This window comes from Emydura macquarii, unplaced genomic scaffold (assembly GCF_026122565.2).
Source record: "Emydura macquarii macquarii isolate MOO-44397 ecotype Brisbane River unplaced genomic scaffold, CSIRO-AGI_Emac_v2 contig_3477, whole genome shotgun sequence".
Taxonomy (NCBI): domain Eukaryota; kingdom Metazoa; phylum Chordata; order Testudines; family Chelidae; genus Emydura; species Emydura macquarii.
In genome coordinates this window covers 1,999,130-2,025,602 of record NW_027133614.1, presented here as the reverse complement: position 1 = coordinate 2,025,602, position 26,473 = coordinate 1,999,130, and the positions used below count along the sequence as shown (strand labels likewise).

Below are 26,473 nucleotides of genomic sequence, written 5' to 3'. Positions count from 1 at the left end.
CCAGCAGTGCACGGATCACAGTTAGGGTAATAAATGTTGGACACAGGCAGCATGGCTTGGCTTGTTCTCCCTTAAACAACCTCCGGCTCTGGAGATCCACAGCTTGTGTCACTGCCATTCCTGTTTTGGTTGGGAGAGTTGAAGTGAGCATTCTTCAGCGTTCTGTTTCCGCCGCTCCCAGATCAGCCAACGGGTGTCGCTGCAGAGCACTCAGCAACAGGTACCCTTCACACCAAAACACCCTAAGATCTGGCTGCGCAAAGGGGCCTTCGTATAAATGAACAGGCCTCCCAGCTCCACATCACTGCAGTGTAAGCAACAGATCATCTGAGTGTTGGCTTTAACCTGGATGTCCAGCACACTAGCGTGCAGTGCTGCTTTGTCTGAGCCAGCCCACCAAGCCAAGGATTGTATCACTGCAGGACAGGGGGAACCGAAAGGGCAGACAGGCTTACTTCTCAATCTCCAGATAAAAACTGAGGTCGTTGACCAGGAAGTTGATGGAAATGTGTCGTTGGTTAAAGAGCCGGCGCTTCACCTGTATCACCTCCACATCCTCTCCCATGCTGGCCGCAGGCGTGGCCTGGCGGGGGCTAGACACGGCAATGTTACTGCGCACGGAGCTACTGACCAAGTCTGAGTGAAGAAAAGAGAAGACCTGAGCAACTCATCTCCCTCAAGCTCTTGCGACCCAGAGGTAGGGCCGGAGGAAAACGGCGAGTTTTAAACAACGTGGGATTCATTTCCTCAGCAGGAGTAACATTTCCCAGCACCTCAGATCCAGTATTTCTGCTGTAAATAACTTATCTGACATATGCCTGATCAATCCTACCAGATCAGGGTAGGACTGAGAGTTATATGTGGGCCTGAAATGAGATGTGGATCAAATCCATTAGTGCAGGTGTTGCTGGACCTGTAATCTCTCTGTCTCATGCACAAGTGTCTATCAATTTACCCAACCTCCCCTTACAGTCTAATCCTGTACTCTAACCACCACCCCACCTGAAGTGCTTTTCTCTCATATATACACACTGTTCGCTGCTGGTGTTTCTGGATCTGTTGTCCTCAACCCGCACACTTCCCCCAGTCCACACCGGGCTCATCCAGATCCCTTATAGTTCATATCACTCTCTAATTTCCATGCCCTCCTGCTCCCCCCAGCACTATCCTAAATCACAAGGAAAGAATTTTTCATTTGTGCTACATCCTAACTCATCACCTGAAGGAAATACAAATAGCTGAAGCCACATACTAAGTCATTCACAGAATTACTGAAAATACAAGAAGCAGCTGGTGGGCGCTGGCATCAAATGAGCGGCAAATGTATGAGTGTGGGCGGCTTCCAAGGGGGTTGTACAGTACAGTGACTGCTTTAAACAGTTAGGTCCTGATTTTTCATTATAGTATCCAATGGGTGCCTAAATCAGGATGCCCAGCTCCTCATATGGGTGCTCAAATAGCATGAGCTGCATAAAATACCACTTTGAGTGGTCAACTGCAGAACTGCATGTCCAGATTAGAAAATGGGATTTCCCCTTCTCCAGGGGCTAACTTCTTGCTGAGAACAGATTCTTGCTGTGGAGAGAACAATACAGCTGCTTTGCTCTCTCTGAGCCAGTTGGTATCATGGCCTCTTATAAGCCTCCAACAGAGAACTCTCCGGTAAGAAAATGACAGCAGGGGACAAGCTGCCAGGTTTCTGCTATTACTTTCCCCAGAATCTCCTCACCCCGAGAGTTAACAAAGGAAGGAAGGAGAAAGAGAGGGATCTGGACATACTTTCCTTTTGATTCATGAGCTCCCTCCGGAGAAAGTCCTCAAAGTCTTTGCGGGATTTCCAATTGTTCATCTCCCTCCGGAACTTGCAGATGCTCCTGATGAAGGCCTGGAGCACGGACCACACTCTCTTCTGTGGGCAAAGAGCATGGAGCGTGTCAGCATCTGTACAGCGCTGGAGCAGCTGGCTAAGGGAGAGGAACCAAGGCAGGGAGTGGAGGCAGTAGTTAACTATGGGCCTGATGGGAATAATTATTCTGATTATTCCTTGGGGATCATGCATGGAGGGCTCCTTGCCCAGGCAGACCTCCCATTACCAACTCCAAAATGCATCCTCATTGCGTGGCATTACTGATCCCACTGAGCCACGGTGATTGCTTTCCGACATCACTGGACTTCAATCAGAGCCCTGGGGGACGCTGCAGTTAAATGAATTTCCTGATCAACACGTCCTCATGAAAGTCAGTGGGGCTCTGCATTGTGCGTATGAGCTTACAGCCCGGTGGTTGTAGACATTAACGGTCTGGTTCTGGACAAAGACAGTTGCTCTGCAGCCCCGCCTGACCCCATAGCACACTTACATCAACACATCCACAGAGAAAAGCAGCCCCCCACCTTCCTCGGGCCTGTGCTCTGGGATCCAGCCGGGGTATCCGCAGGCAGAGTGCAGGCCATCCTTACTTACCAGCTTGTCCTTTATGAAGGATCCTCTCCCCTGCCTCGGGACAAAGTGAGTGTCGAAAATATCGCTCCCAGGGTACAAGTCTTGGTACATTTTAAACCTGCCAGAATGGACCCCGAGAGTATTAGGGAGCACCCAGGGCAGCCAGTCAGTCATTAAAGCAATGGACCTCAACATTGAGAGGAGATGGGTGTGAAGGCTGAGACAGGGACGAGAGAGCTGGCGAGGGAATGGGAGGCCCAGTCCAAGAATAATCCAGTGAAATCTGATGAGGAGGGTGAAACTGATCATCCTCTGATCCCCTGCTCACCAGCCTTTGCTGCTGCAGGCACTGTATTCTTGGGTAACATTTCCCCTCCCAGCAATGCAAGGAGCGCCTCAACCTGCCCCTTCAAATATATCACAGATGTACTTGTGTATTAAAAGTTACAGGCCACAACTTCCTGTCCTCAGGCAGGTAAAACCCTCGTTGGCTCCAGTGGGAGCTGTGCCGGAGTAAGGACACAGTCAGCACTTTGGGATTGAGGGCTGTGCTCTCTGGCTGATTTTAAAATATTTTGTATATTAGAACCTATGTTTGAACCATCAACTGGCCTCTCCGGATGCATGATGGTGTGTCCACCCCACACAAGACCAGAACAGGCTTTACCAAAGGGCCAATTAACCTGACAGGCTGCACCTGGAGGAGAGCCAGGGCTGGATAAAGTCTAACGGAAGATGAAGCCCAGTTGGGTATGGACACGGGTAGGCTGGACTTATTTAAAGCCAGGAAGCTGAGAGCAAGAGGGGGCTGCAGGAAGGGGCTCTCCAGTCACACCCTAGAGAGAAAGGAAAGGGAGCTAGCTAGGAGCAGAGAGGATTTGAGGGGGAGCATAAAACCTCAGATCCCACCTTGGACTACAGAGTCTGGCAAGAAGCCGAGAGGGAGGAATAGCTCCTGGAGGTGGAGGAAGCTCAGGCTAGTAAAACCAGAGGTGGAGCAGGTGATAGAGAAGTGAATTAGGAAGGAGCCCAGGGAAACAGCCACAGGATCTAAGGTTGAAGAGGCTGCAGTGCTAGGCAAAGGGTCCTTGAGCTGGAACGTGGAGTAGTGGGCAGGCCTGGGTTCCCATGCCAGCCATTGGGGAAGTGGCACTGGGCCTGGACTTGGACTGAAAGACTGCCTGACATGGCCTACAGACAGCTAGTCTAGTGGGACCCTGGCAGCCCAGAAGGGGAGGACTAAATAGTGATCTGGCTGTAAAGCCGAGTCACGAAGAGGGAGCACCCCAAGTCCCAGAGAGAGAGATGCCACGGTGCAGGCAACTGACGGAAAGGGGCGCCAGACCAGATGAGAGAGAATCCCCAGACCCAGCCACAAGGAGGCGCCTCAGTGGTGAGTGTATCCCGTTAAAGTGAAATGAGTCAGGGCTACTCACCATTTCTCTTCCATTGCTTTCAGGACAAAACTCTGTGCTGAGAATAACATGGAGGTGGTGACCAGGCTGGCCTTGGGTATATCTTTGATGACGGAAGCTTGGCATTGCAGCAATTCCTCTAGAAAAGACACAGTCACCTTCTGTCATCTGCACCAGACATTCCATAATCGTAAGGACCTCCTGAGTCATCCATGATTCTCTATCCCTTATGTTCACAAGGATCAGGGCTTCATCACCATGTCTGACATCGCTCCCCCCTCTGTCACTTTTGCCCAATACATTTTCCTTCCTTCCTTAGCATTTTCCCTTTTTTGAAAATCACTTTTTAACCCATGAAGAAATCTGCAGGCACGTAGGTACAAAGGCACCTCACACACTTTGCAAATGACACTATTGAGCTCAAAATATCTAAAAAAGACAAAGTAGGGAAGAATAATTCCCTCCTCTGCTAGAATCACAGGTGAAATTCTCTGCCGGAGGTCAAACTAGATAACTATAGTGGTCCCTTCTGGGAATCTTTGTTGCAATAAGAGCAGGAATCTCAGGAAACCGTGAAATTAGAATCCTTGAAGAGCAGATGCCCCACTGATTTGGGCAGTGAGAGCTGGCAAGGCCTTGTGCACTCCGCTTCAAGCTGGATCTAAATCTTGCTGCAAGGCCCCCGGATTTGGCAGCACTGCGGCACAGCAGCCTGGAAATGCCACGTGACAGGCCAGACCCTCTGCTTCCACTGAGGTCCCTGGGTGCTGCTGGAGTGATACAATGGCACCTTAAGCCAGTGCTAGGGGGGACAGCGTAGGATGCTCCCCACGGTCAAGAATACTCGCCGATTTGTGGCCAGTTGTAATGGCTCTGGCGCTGCACATTCATTACTGCTCAGGGCATCAAATGCAATGCCACACAAGCTGGGCACCCACCAAAATAAAGCACTCCCCTTCCATCTTCCCCCACCCCACCGTGCCCCCCGCCAAAAAGCCATGGGGCTAGACTGTGACTTGGACAATGTGGCTACCCAAATGAGCCAGTGAGAGCAGCAGCTGCTCCACTGTACTCCCCACGCTGGAGCAAGGGGCCAGTGCATCGGCTTCCCCTCCCTCCCCAATGCACCAAACAGCTGAGGTGAGGAGGGGGGTTGTCCTAGTTTGCTGTGGGCCTGGCCCAGCAACAAATTACTATTTCCCCTCCCACCCCTGCCCAGCACCTGAGTAACAGGGACATGGGGAGTGAATTGTGTTCCACGGGGGTGTCTGGGGCATAACACTTCCCCAGGCCACTCCTGGGACGCTCAGGCACTGCCCCTTGCCCAGAGAAATCACTCTAAGATGGGCCATCCCTGTCTCTGGTAATCTTAGTGGGTGGCCATGTTTGCCATCCCTGGCAGCTCAGCTCTGTGACTCTGGGGAACAGGGAGTCTGCTTACCGGCAGGCACTTTGGTGTGGAAGAAATTCTTGAGGATGCCGTTGATTGCAGCTCTCTGTACCTTGGCGTTGGACTCGGCACTGAGCTTCTCCACAGCCAGCCAGAAGAGCAGTGGGGCTTCAGCGTTATGTTGTCTGAGGAACTGCTTGAAAAACTCCAGGTGGACGGGGTTGTGCAGCACTTCCATGAGGTACCTGGTGGGCAGGAGGCACCAGGAGAGGAGGCAGCACTGCTGCAGGATATTGTGCCCCGATGGAGCTCTGCACCCGCATCTCTACTGACGCATTTGTCAGACTCCCAGTGAGGGTGTGATGGTAAAAAGCTTGAGGGCCTCAGCGCACCGCACCTGATGAAGGCACCAGCGGAGCACGTCTTCTCCATAACAAGGGAAAGCAGATTCGTGCCTCCTCCCCATCTACTGATTCATTGAGAACCCCGGGACCAAGCCTCCCGCCCAACCTGTCCTTTTAGTCCTTTGCAGCAGATCGACCCACGCATGGGTCAACAGCATTGGTGGAATTCGCCATACCTGGATGCCACCAAAGGGAGCAACTGAGCCAAATACCAACTTGAGTTTAAACCAGTGTAAAAACCTGAAGCCAATGGAGTCATTCTGGGTTTACGCCGGTGTACCAGACAGCAGAATCTGTCCCAACGGCTCTGTGGCTGCCATTCTTAACAAAAGATCCCAACTAGAGAACTAAGTTGGGGGCAAGGTTAATTTCACTAGACTTCAGCTGTGCAACTTGAAGGCCTCTGCCCTGGCAGCCTTGGAAGACACAAGTGATCAGCAGCGGCCACTGGCCCTTGCACTGAAGGAATATCAGCTCAGCAGGGAACCCAACTAGACAAGCACGAGAAATAAATGCATGAGGGAAGGAGGAAGCCTTATGAATGGTGCTCAACAGCTTCACCGGCTGGGTGACTAGGAGCAATTCAGCCTAACAGGATGGAGCAGATATTTCATGTACAAGGAGAGGCGCACGGGAGATTGCACATGGGAAGGGGGGAATACAGAGTTTCTTCCCCTCCTCCCCACATTTCTCTGCCCAGAGCTCAGCTATATCACTGTCTCTGTCTGAGAGAGCCCCCCTCTCGGAGGCAGGTGTGATTGGTGCCACAGGAAGATGAATCAGATGGCAAGTGGTCGGGGGTTTGGAAAATGTGATGCCGGAGAGAGTGGAGGTGGTAAAAAGGAGGAAAGCTCCATGCCACCTGGCGCTGTACCTGGGTCTTAGAGAGGGCTTCCTTAACATGAGAGTCTCCCTCCTCATGAGGGACAGACTTGTCTTGCTCAGGCGAACACTCTTCCTCTTTTCGTACCCAAGGTCGAACGCTGTTACAGAGAGAAGAGAATCGGGCCCCGGTCACAGCAAGCACAGACTGACTCAGCCTCCAGGGGGAGGAACCCAGAGGGCTCTGGGCTATCCCCAAATCCAACATGATGATATTCATGTTGTGAGGCCAGCCTGGAAGAGCCTGTGCTGTGGGAGCTAGTCACCTGAATAGGGCTAGGTTGCTTTGGGGTTGGCTGCTGGGAAGCGCTCTTTCTCCCTGAACTCTGGGATGGGTGCTGGAGTGCAGGCCTCTCTGGTGGCCAGGACTCTCCTCTCCCCCTTCCTTCTGGAGACCATAGGAGGCAAGTAGGTGGGCCTCTCCTCAGCCTAATCTTGTCAGGGTGCCTTCTGCGCTCAGTTCTTCTGCTATTCGCTGCCCAGGAGTTAGTTTTCAATCTGCCCTGGTTCTAGCCCCTCATAAGTACTCACCCAGGGAGGGAAACATGTGACAGAAGAGCTCGTAGTCCTCGCTCAGCACCTCTACAGCCATCAAAGGGTTCCTGAGGGTCAGCTCCTCGAACGTCATGCTCCTGTAGTCTGATGGGGCAGAGAGAAGAAGGGTTGGACTATTCACTTAGCTCGTGGTTACCAGTCAGTCTTGGGAAGGTGCTTAAAGAAATAATTCATGGTGTTAAACCAACAGGAGTGCTAGTCTTCCCCACCCCCATCATTTCTTCTCTGTTCTGATCCCTTGACTCTCCCACCACTGTGATGAGCAAGGCCCAGGACAGCTAGTCCACAGAAACGTAGGCATCACCAAAACTGTTTAATAATAATAATAATACTTTGCACTTTCCAAACACAACTAAAGTCTCACGGCCTCCCTTTGAGATGCATATGGCTGTTCCCATTGTACAAATGGGGTTGAAGCACAAAGAGATGAAGGGGCTTTCTTCAGGCCACACAGCCATCTAAATTAATCCAAGGGTCTACAACAGCTTTTGCCAGCGTAGAACCCTGTGCATGGCTCCTGGCAGCAGAAGTCCACTGGGTGAGAGAACCTCTCCTATATTGGGGGGCCAAGGCAGTCCATGATGTGGGGTGTGGCCAAGGCAGCTGAACATGGGTTTCGGTGCATTCCTGCTGCAGCCTCCACCCAGCGCCATGGCCCAGGCTGGTGCAGAGAGGCACAGTTTGCTCTTCCTGTGCCAGCATGAAGGGATCTGACCCAGTGAGTCATTGTCAAAGCTGGGATTACAACTCAGGCATCCCAGACTTCAAAGCCCTGCCCCCATTCTGTACTCTCCTTTGCATATCATACGGGCTTCTATTCCATATGTACCTTCAGACACCCTATGCAATGGGAGATGCGTATAGTGTGTTTTGTTAACCCATATCACTTGGCCAAATCAAAATCACCTTTCACCAGATCACCCTATGGAGTCACATCCCAGTCAAATTTCCATTGTCTGCCATCTCCCTCTGAGCTGTTCAAATAAAGGGTCACAACACATGGCATAAGTGTATTTTTCTCCACAAAAGGTGAACAGTGTTTTGCTCAAACATTTAAGGGTTTTGGGGGTTTTCTTTGGTTTTTTTTTTTTAATTTGCTGTGAGGCTGAGGCCAAGCATGGAAAATTTCAACCCTTAAGTATCAAAATTCAAGGTGACTATAAGCAACAGATCTTGTCCAAAAGTGTAGAGAAATGTTGCTGAAAAATTTAAAACCTTTTTTTGCAAAAAATATATTATAAACATTTTGAATTTTTGAAAAATTCCAACCACTCTAGAAGCTGGTTGGAAAAACAGCCACCATTTCTGAAAAATAATGTTGTCAACATTTACAAATTTTTCCAACTAATAAGCAGCTGAAGATGGTCCTCTAGAGGGAAAACACTTTTCGCAGGTTAACTGTAGGGGTTACTATAACCCTGCCTATACATTTCAGCCTTCATGGATGAAGCCTGACATCGGTGCCTCCCTCTCAACTGCGTATGTCTGAGCCACCAGGAGAGACTCATTTTACCTCTCTTGCGCACAACAGGCTCCAGTTCAACCTGGATCGATCCCCCTTTCCTGAGATCCTGAATAGCTATGAATCTCCAGTGCTTCTCTGAGAGTGTCTCGAAGTCCCTTGCACCATATAAGGCTTGGCTCAGAGTCAGAGATTCATTTATTCTCTTGGCCAGCAGACGGTGTTCATCTTTTTCATAAGTCTCCACTTGTCCCACAGGCTTTTGAACCCGGCCCATCTGAGACTATGGCAAAAAAAGTGGAGAATTATTACATGGACCCCAGATGACATCCTAGAAATTACTACACTAGAACAGACTGACTGTTCCATCAGCCCTGGCACCAGGTGCATTGCAGAGCTGACCATGCTGTAAGATGGTCACAGCCAGACTGTGTTATGTGTTTAAACACGACTGGTTTTTTTAATGTAGGCAAGGCTCAGACAGTTGCCAGTGCTGAATGTTTATTTATATTACTGTAGTACATACAGGCCTGTTGTGCTAGACATTGCATAAAGCAACAGTCCTTGACGTGAAACGCTTACTATCTAAATACACACATAAAAAAACCCCAAAGAGTAGAAAAAGGGAGTGCTATGATCCCCATTTCTTATGTGGGAAACTGAGGCACAGAAAGACCACATGATTTTCCCCAAATCACATATGGAGTCTGTGACAGAGCCAGAAATTGAACTCAGGTCTCTTGAGTTCAGTGCCTTAACCACAAGATCACCTTTCCTCTCCATTACATAGAGGAAACCCTTGTAATGCACCTAATTGTATAATAATGTGAAGGACAAGGGGAGAACATTTCTTCCTGACACCAACTGATGATCAGGATGTGCCCTGAAGCATGAGAATTTTTAGCCCTTGAAGTGTATCCAATTGCGTAGCCAGTACTTAATTTAGTGTATCCAGCAGATAACATCAAAAATGCTCATATCATTCAGATACTGGCACACTCAGGGCATTGTATTTAACTCATGAAACAAAAAGTGCTATTAGGAGAGAAACAGCCCTTCTGATTTGCATCCATCCCTGTGACTAGCTGAAACTGCTGATGCATGGCATGACACCAGGACGCCAGTTCTGCCCTCCCTTATACCTGTGTGACCTCACTGGCTTCAGCAGTTCTCCAAGAGCAGAGTGTCTCCCCTCCCCCTAAAGCTAAAGTCTATACTTCTGGCCCTGCTGCTGCCTGCAGATTTGGGCTCTTAACCATTAGTGAGCAATCTGCATGCTTCACAAGGCAACAGAATTCGAATGTTCTTTACCTGGTATGCTAGAACAGTGTGCTGCTGAGCCAGAGTACCCCGCACACCCCTGACGCAACTCCACCAACTTCCACAGAGTGACATCAAGGATGAAGTTGGCCCACTTGATGCATATCCTGCCTGCAGCTATCAGGGACTGCGCACCTGCTGAAGTACTAACTGGCCATTGTCAGAAGACAGGATACTGGGCTGGATAGACCATTGGTCTGACCCAGTATGGCTGTTCTTATGTTCTGTTCTTATGTTCTAATTGCATTCATGTGCCAATTCTGTGATCTGAAAGGTAATTTCCCTGGCAGGATGCTTAACAGCCTGGCTAACTAGTTAATTTACAACCATTAGAATTAATGAATAAGGGCCAGATTTTTAAAGGTATTTAAGCATTACTGTACTCAGCATGGCAAGACCTAACAGATTTAGGTATATTGGCGCCTAAATCTCATTGGCTTTGTTGCTTACATGCTTTGTAAATCCCACTGGGCAGCTAGCTGCATCTTTAGGCACCTACATACCGTTGTAAAACTGGCCCAAGGTCAATATTTTTAGAAGTCATTTGGAGCACCCAACTTGAATAAACAAAGGTCTGATTTGCAGACAGACATGCTAAGTGCTCAAGAAAATTGGAGCTGTGTGTGCTCAGCACCTTTTAAAGCCAGGACCCAGGTGTCTCAGTTTGGAAACACTCAAAATAAGAGGTCAGTTTGAAAATGTTGACCTTAGTTATCAGGGTTGTCCATGTGGGTTTTGCAAGAACACAAATAAACCTGGATATTTTAGTACTTCTGTTTGAAAGTATGTTTTTCAGAGGCATTGTTGCCTTAGGTTGCCATTTATTCCATGAGATCTGGTCTTCTTGTGGAACTTCAACCATCAGGTAAGAGCAATACCATGGGAAGAGGAGAACTCACGTAATTTGGTTCCTTAAGGTAGTGAAAAAACAAGTGAAAAACATAAACACAAGCCAAACACAGTTAAAAATGCTAGCTACCCCTTCCTCCCATTAATGAAGGCCCTTATTGATTGCATGGGTGCCTCTTTGCATGTATAGATTTTGTTTCTCTTTGTGTAATAACGGCAGCACCTGCTATGAGCAAAGAAAAAGAAATGGATTCTGAAAGAATGTATCAGTCATTCATTGTATTTCCTACCCTTGGTTTGTGTACTCGATTGGTTCCTTGTTGTATTTCCTGCCCAGAAAGGTTATTTCTTTTGCTACTCTTGGGTGGTTTTTGGTTAGGCAAGTCTCCAGACAGCTCTTTCAAGGCCTTTTGCAAGACACCACAAATAGGCTGCTAAATTCCAAGGGTCAGTGGCTAAGGAATTCAGGAACACTGCTCCAAAGAGCTGGAGAGAGAGTCTTTTAGACACACCTACGTGCACAGATAGCAATATTCACACAAACAAACCCTTCCCGGGTGTGCATGGACAGACCCATGAATTGTATGCACAGAACACACGGGATCACACAAAGGGACCACACATCCTCAGACACTCCAGCCCGGACCCATCCTTCCAGACCCTCAGCCGCTTCACCACCTCCTCTTACCACAAAATGAAGAAATGTTTCATCATCATCAAGAAGAAAGTCATCGTAGAAGAAGCTGAGTATCTGATAAGGAAAAAAGAACATGCTTTGTAAGCAGGCGCTCACCACTTCTTTTAGCAGAGCTCTCAGCTTTCAGTTTGCTAGGAAGTGCTTTGAAAAATCAGTGTAGTGCTGGGAACGATGCTGAATTAACACCCTCCATAGATTCAGGAGTCCATTGCACATCCACAAAGCCTGGACAGCCCAGGTGGCCTCAGAGCAGGTTTTCCCCAGACTGCCCTGTCCATATGCCTCAACACTGACCTGGAAGGACCATGGCTAGGGGGAAAAGGGAATTCACTCTCCATGTCCATTTGGTCCTTGGCTAACGGGCCAGCTAAAGTGGTGTTTTTAGTGATGTAGACTGGACTATGCCCATCAAGTCATTTTGCATAGTTGGCTGCCAAATAGCTATGGTTATGGCTTCAGTCACAGACCTACATCACATTGAGAACAGCAGCCTCGATGGGAAAGGATTCCTAGCCCTGTTTCCCAAACCATCCAGTCCCCTGGCTCACACATCTTTATTGGCTGGGCACACTGACTTGTCAGCGCACCACCCACCTCCACCTGGTCCACAGAACAAGAGCTAAGGTCTTGAAATCAGACCACGTGGAAGTCATTTTTAACTGGAGGCAGCACTACCTCTATCAAACAGAGACTCACACCTGCTGCATCCGTGGGGGATTCTGATTCGTGGCCAGACAGTATGCAGTAAGGCATGCTCTTGCACCTCTACTCTCCCTTCGCCGCCTCACTTCTGAACTGAAGCACCATCCTCATGAAATAGGCCCTAATCTGCCTTTACGAAATCCACATTTGGGCTTGCAAATGGGTAGCCGCTCATCTAAGTACCTATTTTGCACGCCCCAGTTTCTGTTTGCAGGTGTAAATCAGGCTTGCCAGGCACACCAGCTGTGTACGCAAGTTTTGTGAGCAAAACGTAGGTGCTAACCTTTGAAAATGTGGCCTTTCCCGTCGGCGTATTATCCCACCTACTGTAGCTTGGAATGCCTGGTTCGGAGTTTGGCCTCCTTACAATCGGACCTTAAAAGTCAGAAGCTCAAGCCACTGCATTTGAACATGTCCAGTGCACATTGTAAAGGGATTGTCAGGCACCACAGTGCTCAGTTTTGCAATGTTACACATTCGTACCATCCATGCCTAGCAGCCGCCCAGCACAGAGAATGTCAATCACACTTCCTGGCAGTGGCATCATGGACAGCATTTCCTACCTTGCAAATCTCTTCCTGTGCTTTTAATATCCAAGGAATGACCTCTCCAGAAGGCAGAAGATCATGCAGGTTCCTCAGAGTGTTCAGCTTCAAGGGAAGGTGCTGCCGGTTGCTTTCCGTTAAGTAGATCTCGCATATTCTTTCACCCGCCAAATGGCGCAAGAGGAAGCTTCCTCCTTTGCTGGAGCTCAGCACCATGCGCAGAAAATCCTCCAGATCGTGCCATAGATCTAGAAGATGAGTCTCCACAGCACAGTTCTTGCCCTTCAAGAACTCCCTGAAGGGGCGGCCTGCACAGCTGTCAGCATTAAGTGCCCAAGGAAGGAAATCCAAAGAAGAAGAGGACTTGATGATCTTTTTCAGGGCTAGCAGTGAAGGCAGCTGGACGATGGGTGTAGAAGTACGTAGATCAGAGAGGCTTCTCCTTTTGTTGATCACCTCCAGTTGAAGAGGCAACTGGGCATTAGAGCTGAGTGTTTTGAAAGAAGTGGCCTCTTCTTCCATATCTCTAACACCCCTTTCCGGATGCTTTGCCCACAGAGAAGTCTTTCCCAGGGCATCCTCTTTAGGAGGTGGTTGCCTTGTCTCTGTCAGACTAATTCCACTCCAGTCTGGGCCTGGCTGCAGCCCACATCTTACGTGTTTCATTGTTTCTTTAGGTTGTCTTCCACAAGCTACTAGATCCCAGATCTGCTCCTTGGCTTTTTTGCTGGAGTACGGCTCTGATGTAGCCCGGCTATTCCTGATACTCATTGTGGATGCTGTAGACACTGATTTCTCCTGCGAGTCCACCTGTGACAAACGCTCTTGGTACTCCTGCAGCAGAGGCTGGCATGCCTCCTCCTTCTCCATGTTCAGCTTGCAATGAATGAAGAAGTTAGGGAGCCAATAACTTTGGATCTTAAACAGGGCCACTTTCTGCATCTCGCTCAGGATCTCCCTTCTGGTGCTGATGTGCTCTGGGTGCCATCCTGAGAGCTTCAGCAGCGACTCTGAAAAGGACATGGAGAATGATAGAGTAAGGGCTTGATCCAGAGTCCACTGAAGACAATGACAGGCTTTCCACTGACTCACCAGGTTTGGGACCAAGCGTAGGTTCTTGAGAAATGATGAATGAATAGGGCAGGGAGAGAGGCGTCCTAGAGAATGTGCAGTGCCTGATTCACACCTACTGGACACATTTTCGTGGTGCTCTATTCCATTATTTCTTATTGCAAGCTGCATGCACACAGAATTATTGCACAGATGAGTCTAATTTTAATGACTTTTTAAAAACTGGGGTTTTGATCGTGATTTATCTGTTACATGACGAAGCAACAAATGCACGATAGCACTTTGTGTGCATACATACAGAACCCTCGCATGCAGATTGGCAGTCAACAAGCAAAATAGCTCGCTGCTTCCAGCCACAAGAAAATGGTGTAATGCAAAGGGAAATAACAGCAATAACAATACTTTGCATTGTAGAGTGTTTTGTAAACCCACAGAACTCAATGCAGTTTACACAGAGAGGTAGAAGTGCGTTACTGTCCCCTGTTTTCCAGATAGGGTAACGCAGGCACAGGGACTAGCAGTTAAGTGACTTGGCCTAGGTCATGCAATAACTCAGTGGCAGAGTTAGCCGCAGACTACAAGCGGACTAATTTTCAGTCCTCTGCTCAGTTCACTAGACTCCAGCTGCTCCACATGCACCTTCATACAGTAAGGGCCCAGTAGCAGGGTCACAGCCCCAACAGGACTCTCTGTGAGTGAACGTCTAAGATTAGCTTGGCTACTGTACCAGTGTGACCATGGGCTCCAGAAGCCCTCACCGCAGCTGAGCTGGGTTAACCTTCTCAAAAAGATGCCAAGATCAGTCAGTCTCCCATTTCTCTCCCTCCTGTGTTTACCCTCTCTGCTCCACCACTTTCCTACAGTTCTGCCCTGGAAGAACTCCCCTCCATTGGGTCTGAAAATGGATTTCACTTCCATCTCCCGTCAGTTCTGGTCTCCACCTTTGCTCCTCAAGCCTGAGCAGGTGCCCTCTCCTGGAGTGAAAGAGGAATTTGGTCCCATTGTTCATTGAATGCTGGTCTCCCTAGAACTAGGAGATCTCTAACCAAGCAACACTGATGACCATTCTGCAAGGTGGACCTGTACAAACCGACTCCTGTGCTCATCGATCTCCAAAAGGCTCGGGGTGCTGGACCTGACCACAAAGTGCACAGACCCACTCAAGTGCTGCTGCTCTTAGAAGTTCAGATTTCCAGCCTCAAATTCTCCTTACCGAGTGTCATGCTGCAGAGGGTGACCACAGTGGAGCCCTCCTGCAAATGAGTGGCCTTCAGCACTTGGAGCAGAGACAGGTAGAGATCTCGCTGTGCAACATCTAACTCATCGATCTCCAAGATCCTTTCTGCAGCAAGCCAGAACTTTGTCAGATCTTCCCCTGTGGATCAGACACACTATGGTGAAGGGCAGGGAAAGAAAGCGAAAGCGGGGAGAGCGAGATGGAGAGCCAGGTTAGGAGACATTCCCCGAAAGCATCGCTGATGAGACTGGCAGGTGCTATGCTAAAGTAGAGGACAAGGAAAGGCCTTAGAGCAGCTGTAAAAGGGTAAAGCATAGACATGGGCCAGACCTGCATATTTCAGATCCAAACTTCCCCTCAGCTTGGGGGTATTTGGATCTGAAGTTTTGGGCCAGACTCATCTTCAGAAGAGTATTCTTTTATCCGGTGTCTTATTCTCCCTCTGTCTCACACAGGGTATGTCTACACTAGGGGTGTGATTCCCAGCTTGGTAGACACACATGCAGTAGCTCTCATCAAGCTAGCGGTGTAACCACAGCAGCACAGGCAGCAATGAGCAGTGGCACGAGCTAGCCACCCCACGTTCCCCGGACAAACCCATCCAGATCCCGTGATAGCTGCTGCTACTGCCTGTGCTAGTGTGGCTACACCACTATTTTTAGCACACTAGCTCAGATGAGAGCTAGGGTGAGTATATCTAAACAAGCTGGGAATCACACCCCTAGCTCCAAGTGTAGACTTGGTCACAATGCACATCTAGGTCTATATGAGGCCTAAAACTCCATAATGCCCTGGTGCAGAGATTGCCACTTTGCACAAACATATGGATACATAGGGAAGTAGGGGGCAGTATGAAGGGATCTCTGTGGGATCACCTGCCATTCCTTGGATGAAGGAACGAAAGCGCCACATTCCCCTGCTACCGCTAATGCACTTTTCGAGCAGCCATTGATCTGCACTCTTCCATTTCAACATCTCCGCTGCAAGAGAAAGTGAAAGACATCACATCAGAAAGTACTCAAGCATGTGCATGTGCAAACACACCCCTAGTGGAAATTCCAGTAGACCTCACTAGAATCCTTCAACGGGTCTCCCTTAGTTTCTGCTGGAGGACCAGCATCCCCAGGAACCAGCAGGCCAATGGACCCTAGCTCTGTTCCAAAAGCTAATTGCCAGCTGGAACAAATAGGATCCCATTGTAAATGTTCAGCTGGAATTCCCCCTAGGGATACCCGAGACAGGAGCCTATGGCCATATAAAACCACACACGTGCCCTCCAGACCCTGCCACCTCTTCCCTGAGTTAGCCCTTCTCATCCCCCCCTTCGCCCATTTCCATTTTTTATCTCAACTGGGGCTTCACCTCAAATCTTTCCCTTGTCTAACATTAAACCCATGTAGCAAGAAGAAGCCTTAGATGAGGACGAAAGATCGAACTGGTGTGGACTTTGCCCCTGTTGGCTTTATAATACATAATGAACATGGCTCACCTGTCTTTCCTGCTCTTCTGATAACGCCATTCTAACTCTAAGCTTTTGTTGAACCACATGGACCAAGTACACCCAGGGTGTAGCCCAAGTTTATCTAGAAAGTCTAGACCCTATGCTGCAATAGCCACCAAGGGGTTAATAGGCAGAGCCGCTACTTCTTCACCTCCAGGGAATTATTTGACCAGCAACAGTTGGGATAAAAGGCTGGAGCTCAGGCAATGAGGGACTGCTGCCTGGGAACCTGGGGAGGAGTGCATCAGCTATAAACTGCCCCTCATGGACAAAATGCTGGAATAAGTTGCTCTTTGAAAGGGGCCTGGAGGTCAATGAAGGTAGGAAGTGGCCCAGGGAAGCAGATCTTAGCTGCTTAGCACAGGGTACCTGGGTTGGAACCAAGAGCAGAGAGAAGGCCTGGGATCCCCTTCCTGCCTCCAGGGAAGGGGATGCAAAAGCTTTCCCAATGCAAGGAAACAAGGACTATTGATCCCAGTGTGGGGCTGAAGACTTGGCATAAGGTCATTGCACTGTTTGTTTGTTAGGCTCTTTATTACCACAGAGGAGGTGGGACTATAAACAACGTGGCTGGAGGGCTGAGTTGTGAGAAGAGGCAAACCACCACAGGCTCAGAGTGGCCATCACCAAGGGCCACCAGAGTCAAAGAGGCTGCTACAGCAAGCCCAGCCATTACAGGTGCATTGGCTGGGGTGTGACCCTTCTACACCCAATGACTGCATTACACCAGATGCATCCAGCCCTATGTGTTTGTGCCACATGAAACACCACAGGAATACGGTCTGCCTTTTTGCCATTTGTCTTCACTTTCAACAGCTTTCCATTTCCCTGGAAATGGGCTGTTGTTGTCATGTTTTGGGTTAATCATTCAGGTCAGGTCATTTTGGGGTCAGATTCAGACCTACTGCAACTATGACAGAGGCTGGCTAGGCCATAGGCCAGGACACTATTTTATAAGCACAGGACACAGCAGATGAGCTGTGGGTTATTGGTGGGTTATTGCATACATCACTGGAACCGTGGGACTCCCACTGGCATATAGCTTTAGTTTCTATCCATGATAGTTCACAAGATATCTCATTTTTAAATGGTTGCCACTCCTTCAGATGAAGAAAAAACAGGTCGTCTCAGGACACGTATAAGAGAGGCTAATTTCAGCATCTCGGGCGTCATGGGACAGTTCAGCTCTGTGTGCAGCTCCCATCAAAATCTCCGGGATAAAATGACTGATTGGTGACTGTCAGAGGGATGTGCAAGTTAGACTTGGCTATAAGTTCTAAATGCCAAAAAAAGTGTAAGTGGCAAAGTAGGGCGACTTGCAGCGATTTAACACTCAGTCATTGATGTGCAAATGTAACTTATGGAGAGGGGGAAAGCTGGACTGGAGCAGAAAAACTACAGCAAACCCCTCTGCTTTGTTCTGTGCCTGTCTGATATTTGCTTTTTCTACTGTACATTTCAGGGTATAATTTATACCCCTTCTACATACTCATACTGTCAGATTCCCGCTCATGTAACCACAGTTAACAAATACGTCCATCATTTACCCCAGGGCTGATGCATTAGTTGCAGGGGAGTTGCACCGGTATAAGTGATAGAATAATCCAAGGGTTCTCAAACGGGGGGTCAGGACGAGGTTATTATGGTGGGGGTCGCAAGCTGTCAGCCCCATTCATGCCAAAGTCCTTCAGAGCTGTGTGGCCGAGAGCAGTGGCTGCTGGCCTGGTGCTCCGAAGGCAGCACCACCCCCAGCAGTCTTGCAGAAGTAAGGGTGGCATGGCAGGGGAAGGGTCGTCACTTTTTTGTGAGGGTTGTCACAGCCTGAAATATTTTCAAAGGGGGTCCCAGAAAATAAAAGTTTGAGAACCCCTGGGATAATCTGTTCCTCTCATCTTCCTGTTCTGCCCTCCATTACATTTGTGCAGTTCTGTGATGGGGGGATCCACCCCACACAGGATGGGAAGGAGCTAATGTGGCCAGGTAGGCCTATTAACTCCATGGGCTGCATCTGGAGGAAGACCCAGGGAGCAGGGTGTTGATTGCAAGCAGGTTCAGCTGTGCAGGAATAGGCGGGGCCTATAAAGCCAGGATGCTGGCAACAGCCAGGTTGCTGCTGGGAAAGGACAGTCATTCCCTGAGAAGAGGGTTAGGAGCTGGTATACCCAAAGAAAAGAGAAGAAGCTGGGTGGTAGGAAGCAGTCCAGGGAAAGAGAGAGAGGAAAGCCCAGAACTACTGGGTTCAGGGTCCCTGAACTGAAACCCAGAGCAGAGGGCCAGCCTGGGTTCCCCTACCCACCACTGAAAGAGTGGCACCTCAGGCAGTGAATGGGAAGACTGCCTAGGGCTGCTGAAGGGAAGACTTTGATTATACCCCAGAAGGGGGAAAAACACTGAGTGACCTAGCCGGAGGGCTGAGTCATGAAAGGACGCTGTGGTTCCTGGGATGAGAGAGAGCTGCAGACCTGAGAGCGAGGTGGAGTGATGGTATGTGACCACAGGAAGGGGCGTTGGCCTTGAGCTAATCTCCACAGTGACCAGAAGGAGACACCACAGAAGGGGTGAGTGGTGCACCCCGTGACAAGCCCTGCTGAAGGCAATAGGGTTGCACAGTAAAACACAGGGCAGACCTTTGTCTGGAGATTCTTTATTACTGATGGTGAAGCCAGAATACAAGTTAAGCAGGGTTCTGATCCCAGATAGATTTTTTTTTCTGTCTGCCACTCCAATAAACTCAATCTTTTCTGTTTCTTTTTCTCAAGGTAATTTATATGATCCTCATCCCTTGTGCTCTAGTGGAGCCAGATTGCACCAGAATGGTGTACCGGCTCTTTTGCCACATGTAGAAAATGGTGGCCTCTGCAGAACGTGATGTCGCACGCACTATACGTGGGAGGTCACACTGCATGGAAGACGCTATTTTATACAGAAACAAAATGGAGTCCTCCATGTGGCTTCAGGGAGGATGCCATTTTGTAGACCAAAATAGCATTAACACAGTGCGACCTTGCATGCTTCATACATGCAGGGCCACGCTGGTGGAGGCAGAGTACCTGCACATAAAAAATCAGGACTGCACCACTGCTCATGCCCATAGTAGCTGAGTAACTCCCAGTTGAACTACCAGCAAATTCCCTCTCTCCCCAATATCTGCCTGTACAGAGGAGTTTGAAAAGTAGATGGAATATGATCTCTTTATATGTGAACTGAGAATGGAATCCTAGATTCCTCGGGTGTAAAGGCCAGAAGAGGCTATTCTGTTCTAGTCTGAGTTCCTGCATAACACAGGCTATAGAATTTCACCCTTCCCACCCAACATGTCTGGTTGAGCCACAGCTTATCTTTTAGAAAGACATTCGGTCTTGATATAAAGACTCCAAGACTGAGAAATCAACGGATTCCAATGTAAATTGCTATAATAAATAATGCCCCTTTTCAGCCCTTTCCCACAGTTCACAAATATTTTTTCACCTACAAATGAAACCATTTTAAAAAATGCAATCTTCTCATAAGCAAGATGACATGGTCCAGAATGTGTTGCTAACTCCTCAAATCACAGTCAGCCCGCACCAGAAGTGAGCACCTTAACTGAATGGGCCAGGGTATGTCACTAGTGATGTGTCAAATCCCGCCCCGCATTAGAATATTTGTTTGTAAGGTCACCTTTGCTCACCTGCCTTCTCGGATCTAATAAAACTGAGAAACTCCTGGCAGAGAATGTAATGAAGACACAAGTTGGTTTTACAGAAGTGTGGCAGTCGGTACTTTTCCATCCAGGTCATTAAGCCTTTGTACTTTGGCACCTGTATTCCCGCCCCAAAGATTGATTAGACTGTGAGGAACAATCTATCCCTGGTATAACTCCATTGACTTCATTAAACGCAAACCCACTAAGGCTTAGGGGCCTGTAGGACTTCCAGGGCTCAAAGCCTGGTAGAACTTGTTTTTCATGACCTTTTCAGGAACATTTGGGGGGACGCAAACCCCATTGATCCCAATGGCGTTACTCTGAGGGGGATAGAATTCGCTTCCTTCAGTGAAGCCAATGGAAGGAAGAGGTGGTGAAGACACAACTGGAGCACTGGGGAAGCAGGCTCTCCAGTGAGAACATCAGGGATCAGTAGTGTTAGAGTACAGGTGAATCCTCCTTGTAGCAGTGGAGATGAAGACCCTGCAGGAGGTGGCTTAGGGTGAAGACTCCTGGTTTTGCAAAGACAGTCCTGTCCCGGTTAAGGACGGAATGTTCTGCTCCACCGTGTTCTATCGAATGCAACAAAACTTCTGCACATGGGGCCTGATCCTACACACACACACACACTAAAGTCAGCAGGAGTCTTTCCACTGACTGCAAGGGAATTTGGATCAAGCCCATGGAACTTCCCCAGCGTCAGGGCCTTGGTCACTTGTGCTCCTGACTGTACCAGGGTTTGCAAAAGAACATGATTCCTCATGTTAAACTAAATCAATTAACTGAATAAACATGAGGAGGGGACAAAAGGGAAGGAGTCACCAGTGGGAATCTTAAACCTTGTCCTGCACACCCCTATTATTGTCACTCCCTCCCCACCCCTTTCCCTGTCAGTGGAGAAGGTGTCAGACCTTCGCAGCATGCTAAGAAGGTCATTGCCTCACCAGGTAGCAGGGTAACTCTGGCCACAGGAACCACTGGCAAATGTTGGCCATGTAAATAGGTGTCTGGCCAAAGACCTGTGAAGAAAGAATGGGGGAGAAATGAGAGAGAGTGGTGACGAGGGTGGGGTTGATACTGGAAAAGTCATCTTTCCTACAGACAATCATCACCACTTATTCTTCCAAGTCAGAGTTCTTCCAGCCTTTCTTGGTAAACAGATACACTCCTCATGCACAATTATTAATACATGAACCAACTGTTTAAAATAGAAGTGAGGCCTCCCTCTCTGTACTCATGGTTCTCAGTCTGTGGTCTGTTATTTATTTGTATTACAGTGGGGCCAACGTATCCTACTGTACTAGCTGTGGTACATACATCGAGTAAAGGGAAGACCCTTCCCTAAAGAATTTACAGTCTAAACAGATGAAGAATGGGAGAAAGGAACTAATACCCCCAGATTACATATTAAGTGATTTACTTAAGGTCACCTAGGCCATCTGTGGCAGAACTAGGACTTGAACCCAGCATTTCTGAGTCTTAACCCACAAGCTCATGCCCTTCTCTTCAATGGGCTCTTTCCTGCTGGGCCCAAGAGTAGCCATTTTAGAAACAAGCTATGGCATGGCTGGGAAGTTGGGCAGGCACACAGGATTCTTAATTCCCACAAGCCATCATGATCTCGGTTTTAAATCTCAAAAGGCAGCATTCAGCACCAGCCCAAGCCTGAACATCTAGACTGCTAGATTTTAGCCCCGCACCCTGTGAGCCCCAGTCAGTTGTCCTGGGCTCTGAAACTCAGTACCGGGGGTTGAGTATATATTTTTCAATCCTTTCTGATCAGTATTGACTCTTTGGGGCTGGTCTACACTGGTGGCAGCTGTCGATAGGCGATATGCAAGCTACATAACGTAGCTTGCGTATCTCCCGTTGATGTGCTTCTGCTGACATACCGCAGTGTCTTCACAGGGCTGCATTGATGGGAGATGCCTGCCTGTCGATGCAAGCCTTACTCCTTTTGGGGAGGTGGACTAATGGCAGCGACCAAAGAGCCCGTCGATTTGAGCGGGTGCTCAATCAATCCCACTTAATCAATCCCGCTCAATCGATCGCTGTGGGGCCCGCAGCGTAGACAAGCCCGAACAGGCTGTGATGCTGACAGGCCAGCTCTTGCCAAGGCTGCACACACTAGCTAAGAACTGCCAAACTCATAGCTGGAGACCAGCTCAGTTCACCTATGTGTTAGTGTTGCTCAAAATAGGTATTAGTCTTATAAGAATGTATTTAGTGTTTAGCCTCTTGTGGGACTAGAAGCAACCTGAATATTTTGTGATTTTTGGTGTAAGTGCCCATTTATCACTAAGTCCAGCTTGCCTGGATGGCAAGATGGACAGAATCTCAGTGGGCTGTCTGTGACTCCATGATGAGACTGATATAGTGATCCAGGAGTTCACATTTGTAACTGGCGTGGTGAAATCTAATTATAGAACACACCACCAGTTGGGGTGTCTGCCCTGTTTTTGACACTCTGCCATGAGGTAGGCACTCACTGTTGTGAGCCACTCCAGACAGCATAGAAAAGTAGGGTGTTATTCCCCATATGCTGCCCAAAGTCCTGCTTGGATAACTACATTCTGCCCATCTAAAATTCCCCCCTGTACTTAGCTTGCAAAAGCAGAAAAAATTACATCCACAGATACATGCCCATGGAGCAGGTGTAGGAATAGCTACTAGAGCGGTGGTAGCTTGAAATTCACAGGGTTCCCTAAGAACACAGAGACCTGCAAACTCTCAGAGACCGGGGAATACTCTGAGATCCAGAAAGAGAGTGAGCTAAATTGTAAGAGGGAAACTTACAGGGAGATTCAGGAATGTGTTGAAAAAATCTACAAAAACGTCATCTTCCAGCAGAACCACCAGCTCTTTGGAGGCTATTGCCGCTAGGGGGAGAGAAGAGAAACAGTTACCCAGCTCTTGTTGCAGAGAGGGAGAGAAACTGAACCAAAAAAGGTATTTTAAAAAGCTAGTGTAGCCCATTGGGGAGTGTATTATAGGGCCCCCTTAGTGCCAATCTACAGGAGATATGGATGTGTTACAGCCACAAATGGAGCACGTAAGCACACACTGCAGCACACACCTGCCCTCAGTTCAATCTCTGGTAGCCATCACACTAGGAGAGACAGTTGTTTACAAAACGTAAAACAGTTCTTAAATTCCCTCTAACCCCCCTTTTTAAAAAACACAAAAGGAGGAGAAGGTTTAATATATTGGGTTCCTGTAACACTGAAAATTCTGAGGACGCTTCTGCACAGAGGGGTGGGAAGGACAGACAAATTATCTCACACACTTCCTAGAGCAGCTCAAGTTAGTGAGGTGCTAAGAATCCTGGGATATGCCCAAAAACTCATAGCACCTGACCTGGGTTACTGCAATGCCAGTGTGGACACAACAGTGACTCTAAGCACCCCTGTATTCACACACTACTGCAATGTTGTTTGTAGAAAATATGTGTCGTAAGGTATCATTTGAAAACTAATAGCAGGTCTATAAAATTATGAATGGTGTGGAGAAGGTGAATATGGAAGTTCTATTTACCCCATCACATAACACCAGAACCAGGGGTCACCCGATGAAATTAATAGGTTTTTTTAACAGACAAGGAAGCACTTCTTCAACAACACACAGTCAACCTGTGAAACTTGTTGCCAGGAGATGTTGTGAAGGTCAAAACTATAACTGGGTTTATTAGATAAGTTCACAGAGGATAGGTCCATCAATGGTTATTAGCCAACATGGTCAGGAAAGCAACCCCATGTTCTGGGAGTCCCTAAACCTCTGACTGCCAAAAGCTGGGAGTGGAAACAAGGGACGAATCACTCAGTAAATTTCCCTGTTTTGTTCATTCCATCTGAAGCATCTGGCACCAGCCACTATTGAAAGACCGGATAAAAGGCTAGATAGGCCATTGGTCTGATCTAGTATGGCCAGTGTTGTATTCTTATGTTCTAGTACAATGTTCATTAATATCACTGCAAAATGCATGTATTAACCTAATATGTGAAGTTATGAATTCCCTTTCTATAATGTTACTAGAAGATGTGTAAGAAGACAGCCTAGCCTAGGTAAAAATGATAAGCAGGTCTGTCCTAGACAAAGAAATGAGGGTTTAACTCAGTTTACATATTAGTCATTAACAAAGCTATAAAGCAAACCAGCCAGGGTTGTCTTGAGTCTGAACTCGAGTGACAGAGAATAAACATGGCTCCTGTTCCCCAGAGAGACACAGGAGATCTTCCTAACCATGAGAACATGGGAACTTGGGGAATAAAAGGAACAGAGAAAGACTTCACCTTTACTTTCACCTAAGAAGACAAGGGAAACCAACACCTCATACTTCTGTGGAAGGTCCTGACTGAGAGACAGTCAGCTGTGCTGGACCAAGAGTAATTGGTGAGCGAAACCATCTTAAACAAAGACTGTGCCTTGCAAGGTTGAGTTTTAGACTTTTAGATGTGCGTTTTCACTTTGATTTGCTTGTAACCAACTCTACCTTTATTTCTTTTACTTGGCATCACTTCACCTATGTCCTGTTGCTAATAAACTTGTCTGAAAGCAGCCCAGTGCAGTGTTTGAACTGAAGTAATTGTTAACTTCAGTTAATGTGGCAAGCTGATGGGTACTGTCTCTCTGATGGAGCAAACAAACCTTATTATTTCTCTGAGTAGTACAGGAGAGTGCTGGATACTTCAGAGCAGATGGTTTTGTGCAAATTCAGGGCTGGGGGTAATCTTGCCAGGTGTAACTGAGCCTGGTGGAATCCTGGGTGGGGCTGTTGTGTGGTAGGCAAGCTGCTGCAGTCAGAAGCACTGACCAGGGCTGCACAGCACAGACACTCGGGATACCACAAGCTTGTCTGCTGGCTACCCAGGGTTACAGGGCAGGCAGTTACACAACCCCTTACCAGTCTGGATTGCACCCCAAAATGTAACAGCAGCTACACGGGTCTGAATGAAATATGGCTCCATAGCATGGACACTTGCAGGTGGGCTTGGCTAACTGGGGTACCCATGCCTGGGGCCCAGACCCAGGTAAACTCTGAAGCGAAGACAAATCCTAAATGAGGTTTTACGTAGCCAGAGTTTGTCCCAACCTACGACCCCAGTTTTTGAAAGCTCAAGACAACTATCTAAACAATGGAAGTGTCTAGTTCATGTAGGAATAGCATTAGTACTCTGGAGTCAGTGTAGTACAACATAAAGAAGAGACACTGTGGCTGACTGTAGGAGAGGACCAGTGGTGTTCCGTCCCAACGTAAATTTTAAGAATACAGCATCATGTGCCAAATTCCCAGCTGGTGTGGATGGGAATCACTCTTTTGACCTCCTGAAGCTACTCCAGCTTACACTAGCTGAGGAACTGGCTCCATAAACTGATGATCTTTAACTATTTTCCTGCAGATCAGGATAATAAATTCCCAGAAACCAACACAGGTCAATGGACAGGACAGGAGACAAAAGAGACAGAGTTACTTGGGTTATAGTGACAGTGAGTAACTTCAGAAGTTCCTTCCATCCAAGGATCTAAAGGTGCTATACCAACATTATTAGGTCTAAAGGTGCTATACCAGCATTATTAATAAACTAAGCCTCCTACTATCCCCATGAGGTGGTGGTATCCCAGTTTCACAGATATGGAAGTGAGGGACAGAGGCAAGGTGGGCACCTAAAAACTGTACAATTCAAATTAATGGATATTTCTGAAAACTTGCACCTAAGTGACCAAGATTTTTCTGAGTCTCTGGCCTGTGCTTCCCCCCCCCCCCTTTTGCCTCTTTAATTGCTTCCTAAGGCATCCAGTAAGGGTGTGTTGCAGGTAACTCACCAGCCTTGCTCATGTTTCCCCTGTCCTTGAGATCTTTGCTGTCACTGCCAATCCAAACCCTTCTAGAGTGAGTCGCTCCTTTGTGATGCGTTAAGAACTGCTGCTCTGCAGAGTTCCACATGGCACCAGCTGGTTAAGACGCAGGGCTACTCTGAAAATGGCACTGCGGAGAGCCATATGCATTATCCGCTCCTTGATTCTGGGTCAAATCTGCCAATAATTTCTTTTCTAATCTCAGAGTCAAGCCGAGGACTTTCCATCTCAAGTGTCATCACCTGTAAGAAAGATTCCATAGGCCAAACATTGGCCCTTAGTGACCTCTGCAACTCTCTTATCTTCAGATTAGGCCATCACTTGTCCTCTGGCTTCTTAAATAGTGGAAAGAGCTTTCAGTCCCACCCCTTAGCAAAATCAGCTTCAAACAAAACACATATAATGTGGAAACCACAGAGGGAATACTGGGCCCTGCAATGCTGCCAGACACTTACTTCTCTGACT

The 26,473-nt window shown here is 48.1% G+C and overlaps 1 protein-coding gene across 1 annotated transcript in view; it reads right to left on the bottom strand.

Moving 5' to 3' along the window:
* Positions 1 to 25,988, bottom strand: part of RGSL1 (regulator of G protein signaling like 1) — a 33,273-nt gene extending 7,285 nt beyond the window's left edge. The window contains exons 1-16 of the mRNA XM_067535177.1: positions 25,976 to 25,988; positions 22,952 to 23,034; positions 21,100 to 21,174; positions 20,141 to 20,270; positions 15,845 to 15,949; positions 14,946 to 15,107; positions 12,680 to 13,671; positions 11,406 to 11,468; positions 8,600 to 8,831; positions 7,063 to 7,170; positions 6,524 to 6,632; positions 5,297 to 5,490; positions 3,877 to 3,994; positions 2,462 to 2,558; positions 1,780 to 1,909; positions 456 to 636 (exon numbers count right to left, since the gene is read on the bottom strand). Of these exons, the coding sequence (XP_067391278.1) occupies positions 456 to 636; positions 1,780 to 1,909; positions 2,462 to 2,558; positions 3,877 to 3,994; positions 5,297 to 5,490; positions 6,524 to 6,632; positions 7,063 to 7,170; positions 8,600 to 8,831; positions 11,406 to 11,468; positions 12,680 to 13,671; positions 14,946 to 15,107; positions 15,845 to 15,949; positions 20,141 to 20,270; positions 21,100 to 21,174; positions 22,952 to 23,034; positions 25,976 to 25,988 (2,792 nt within the window). The remainder of the gene's footprint in view (positions 1 to 455; positions 637 to 1,779; positions 1,910 to 2,461; positions 2,559 to 3,876; positions 3,995 to 5,296; positions 5,491 to 6,523; positions 6,633 to 7,062; positions 7,171 to 8,599; positions 8,832 to 11,405; positions 11,469 to 12,679; positions 13,672 to 14,945; positions 15,108 to 15,844; positions 15,950 to 20,140; positions 20,271 to 21,099; positions 21,175 to 22,951; positions 23,035 to 25,975) is intronic.
* Between the last annotated feature and the right edge of the window lie 485 nt (positions 25,989 to 26,473).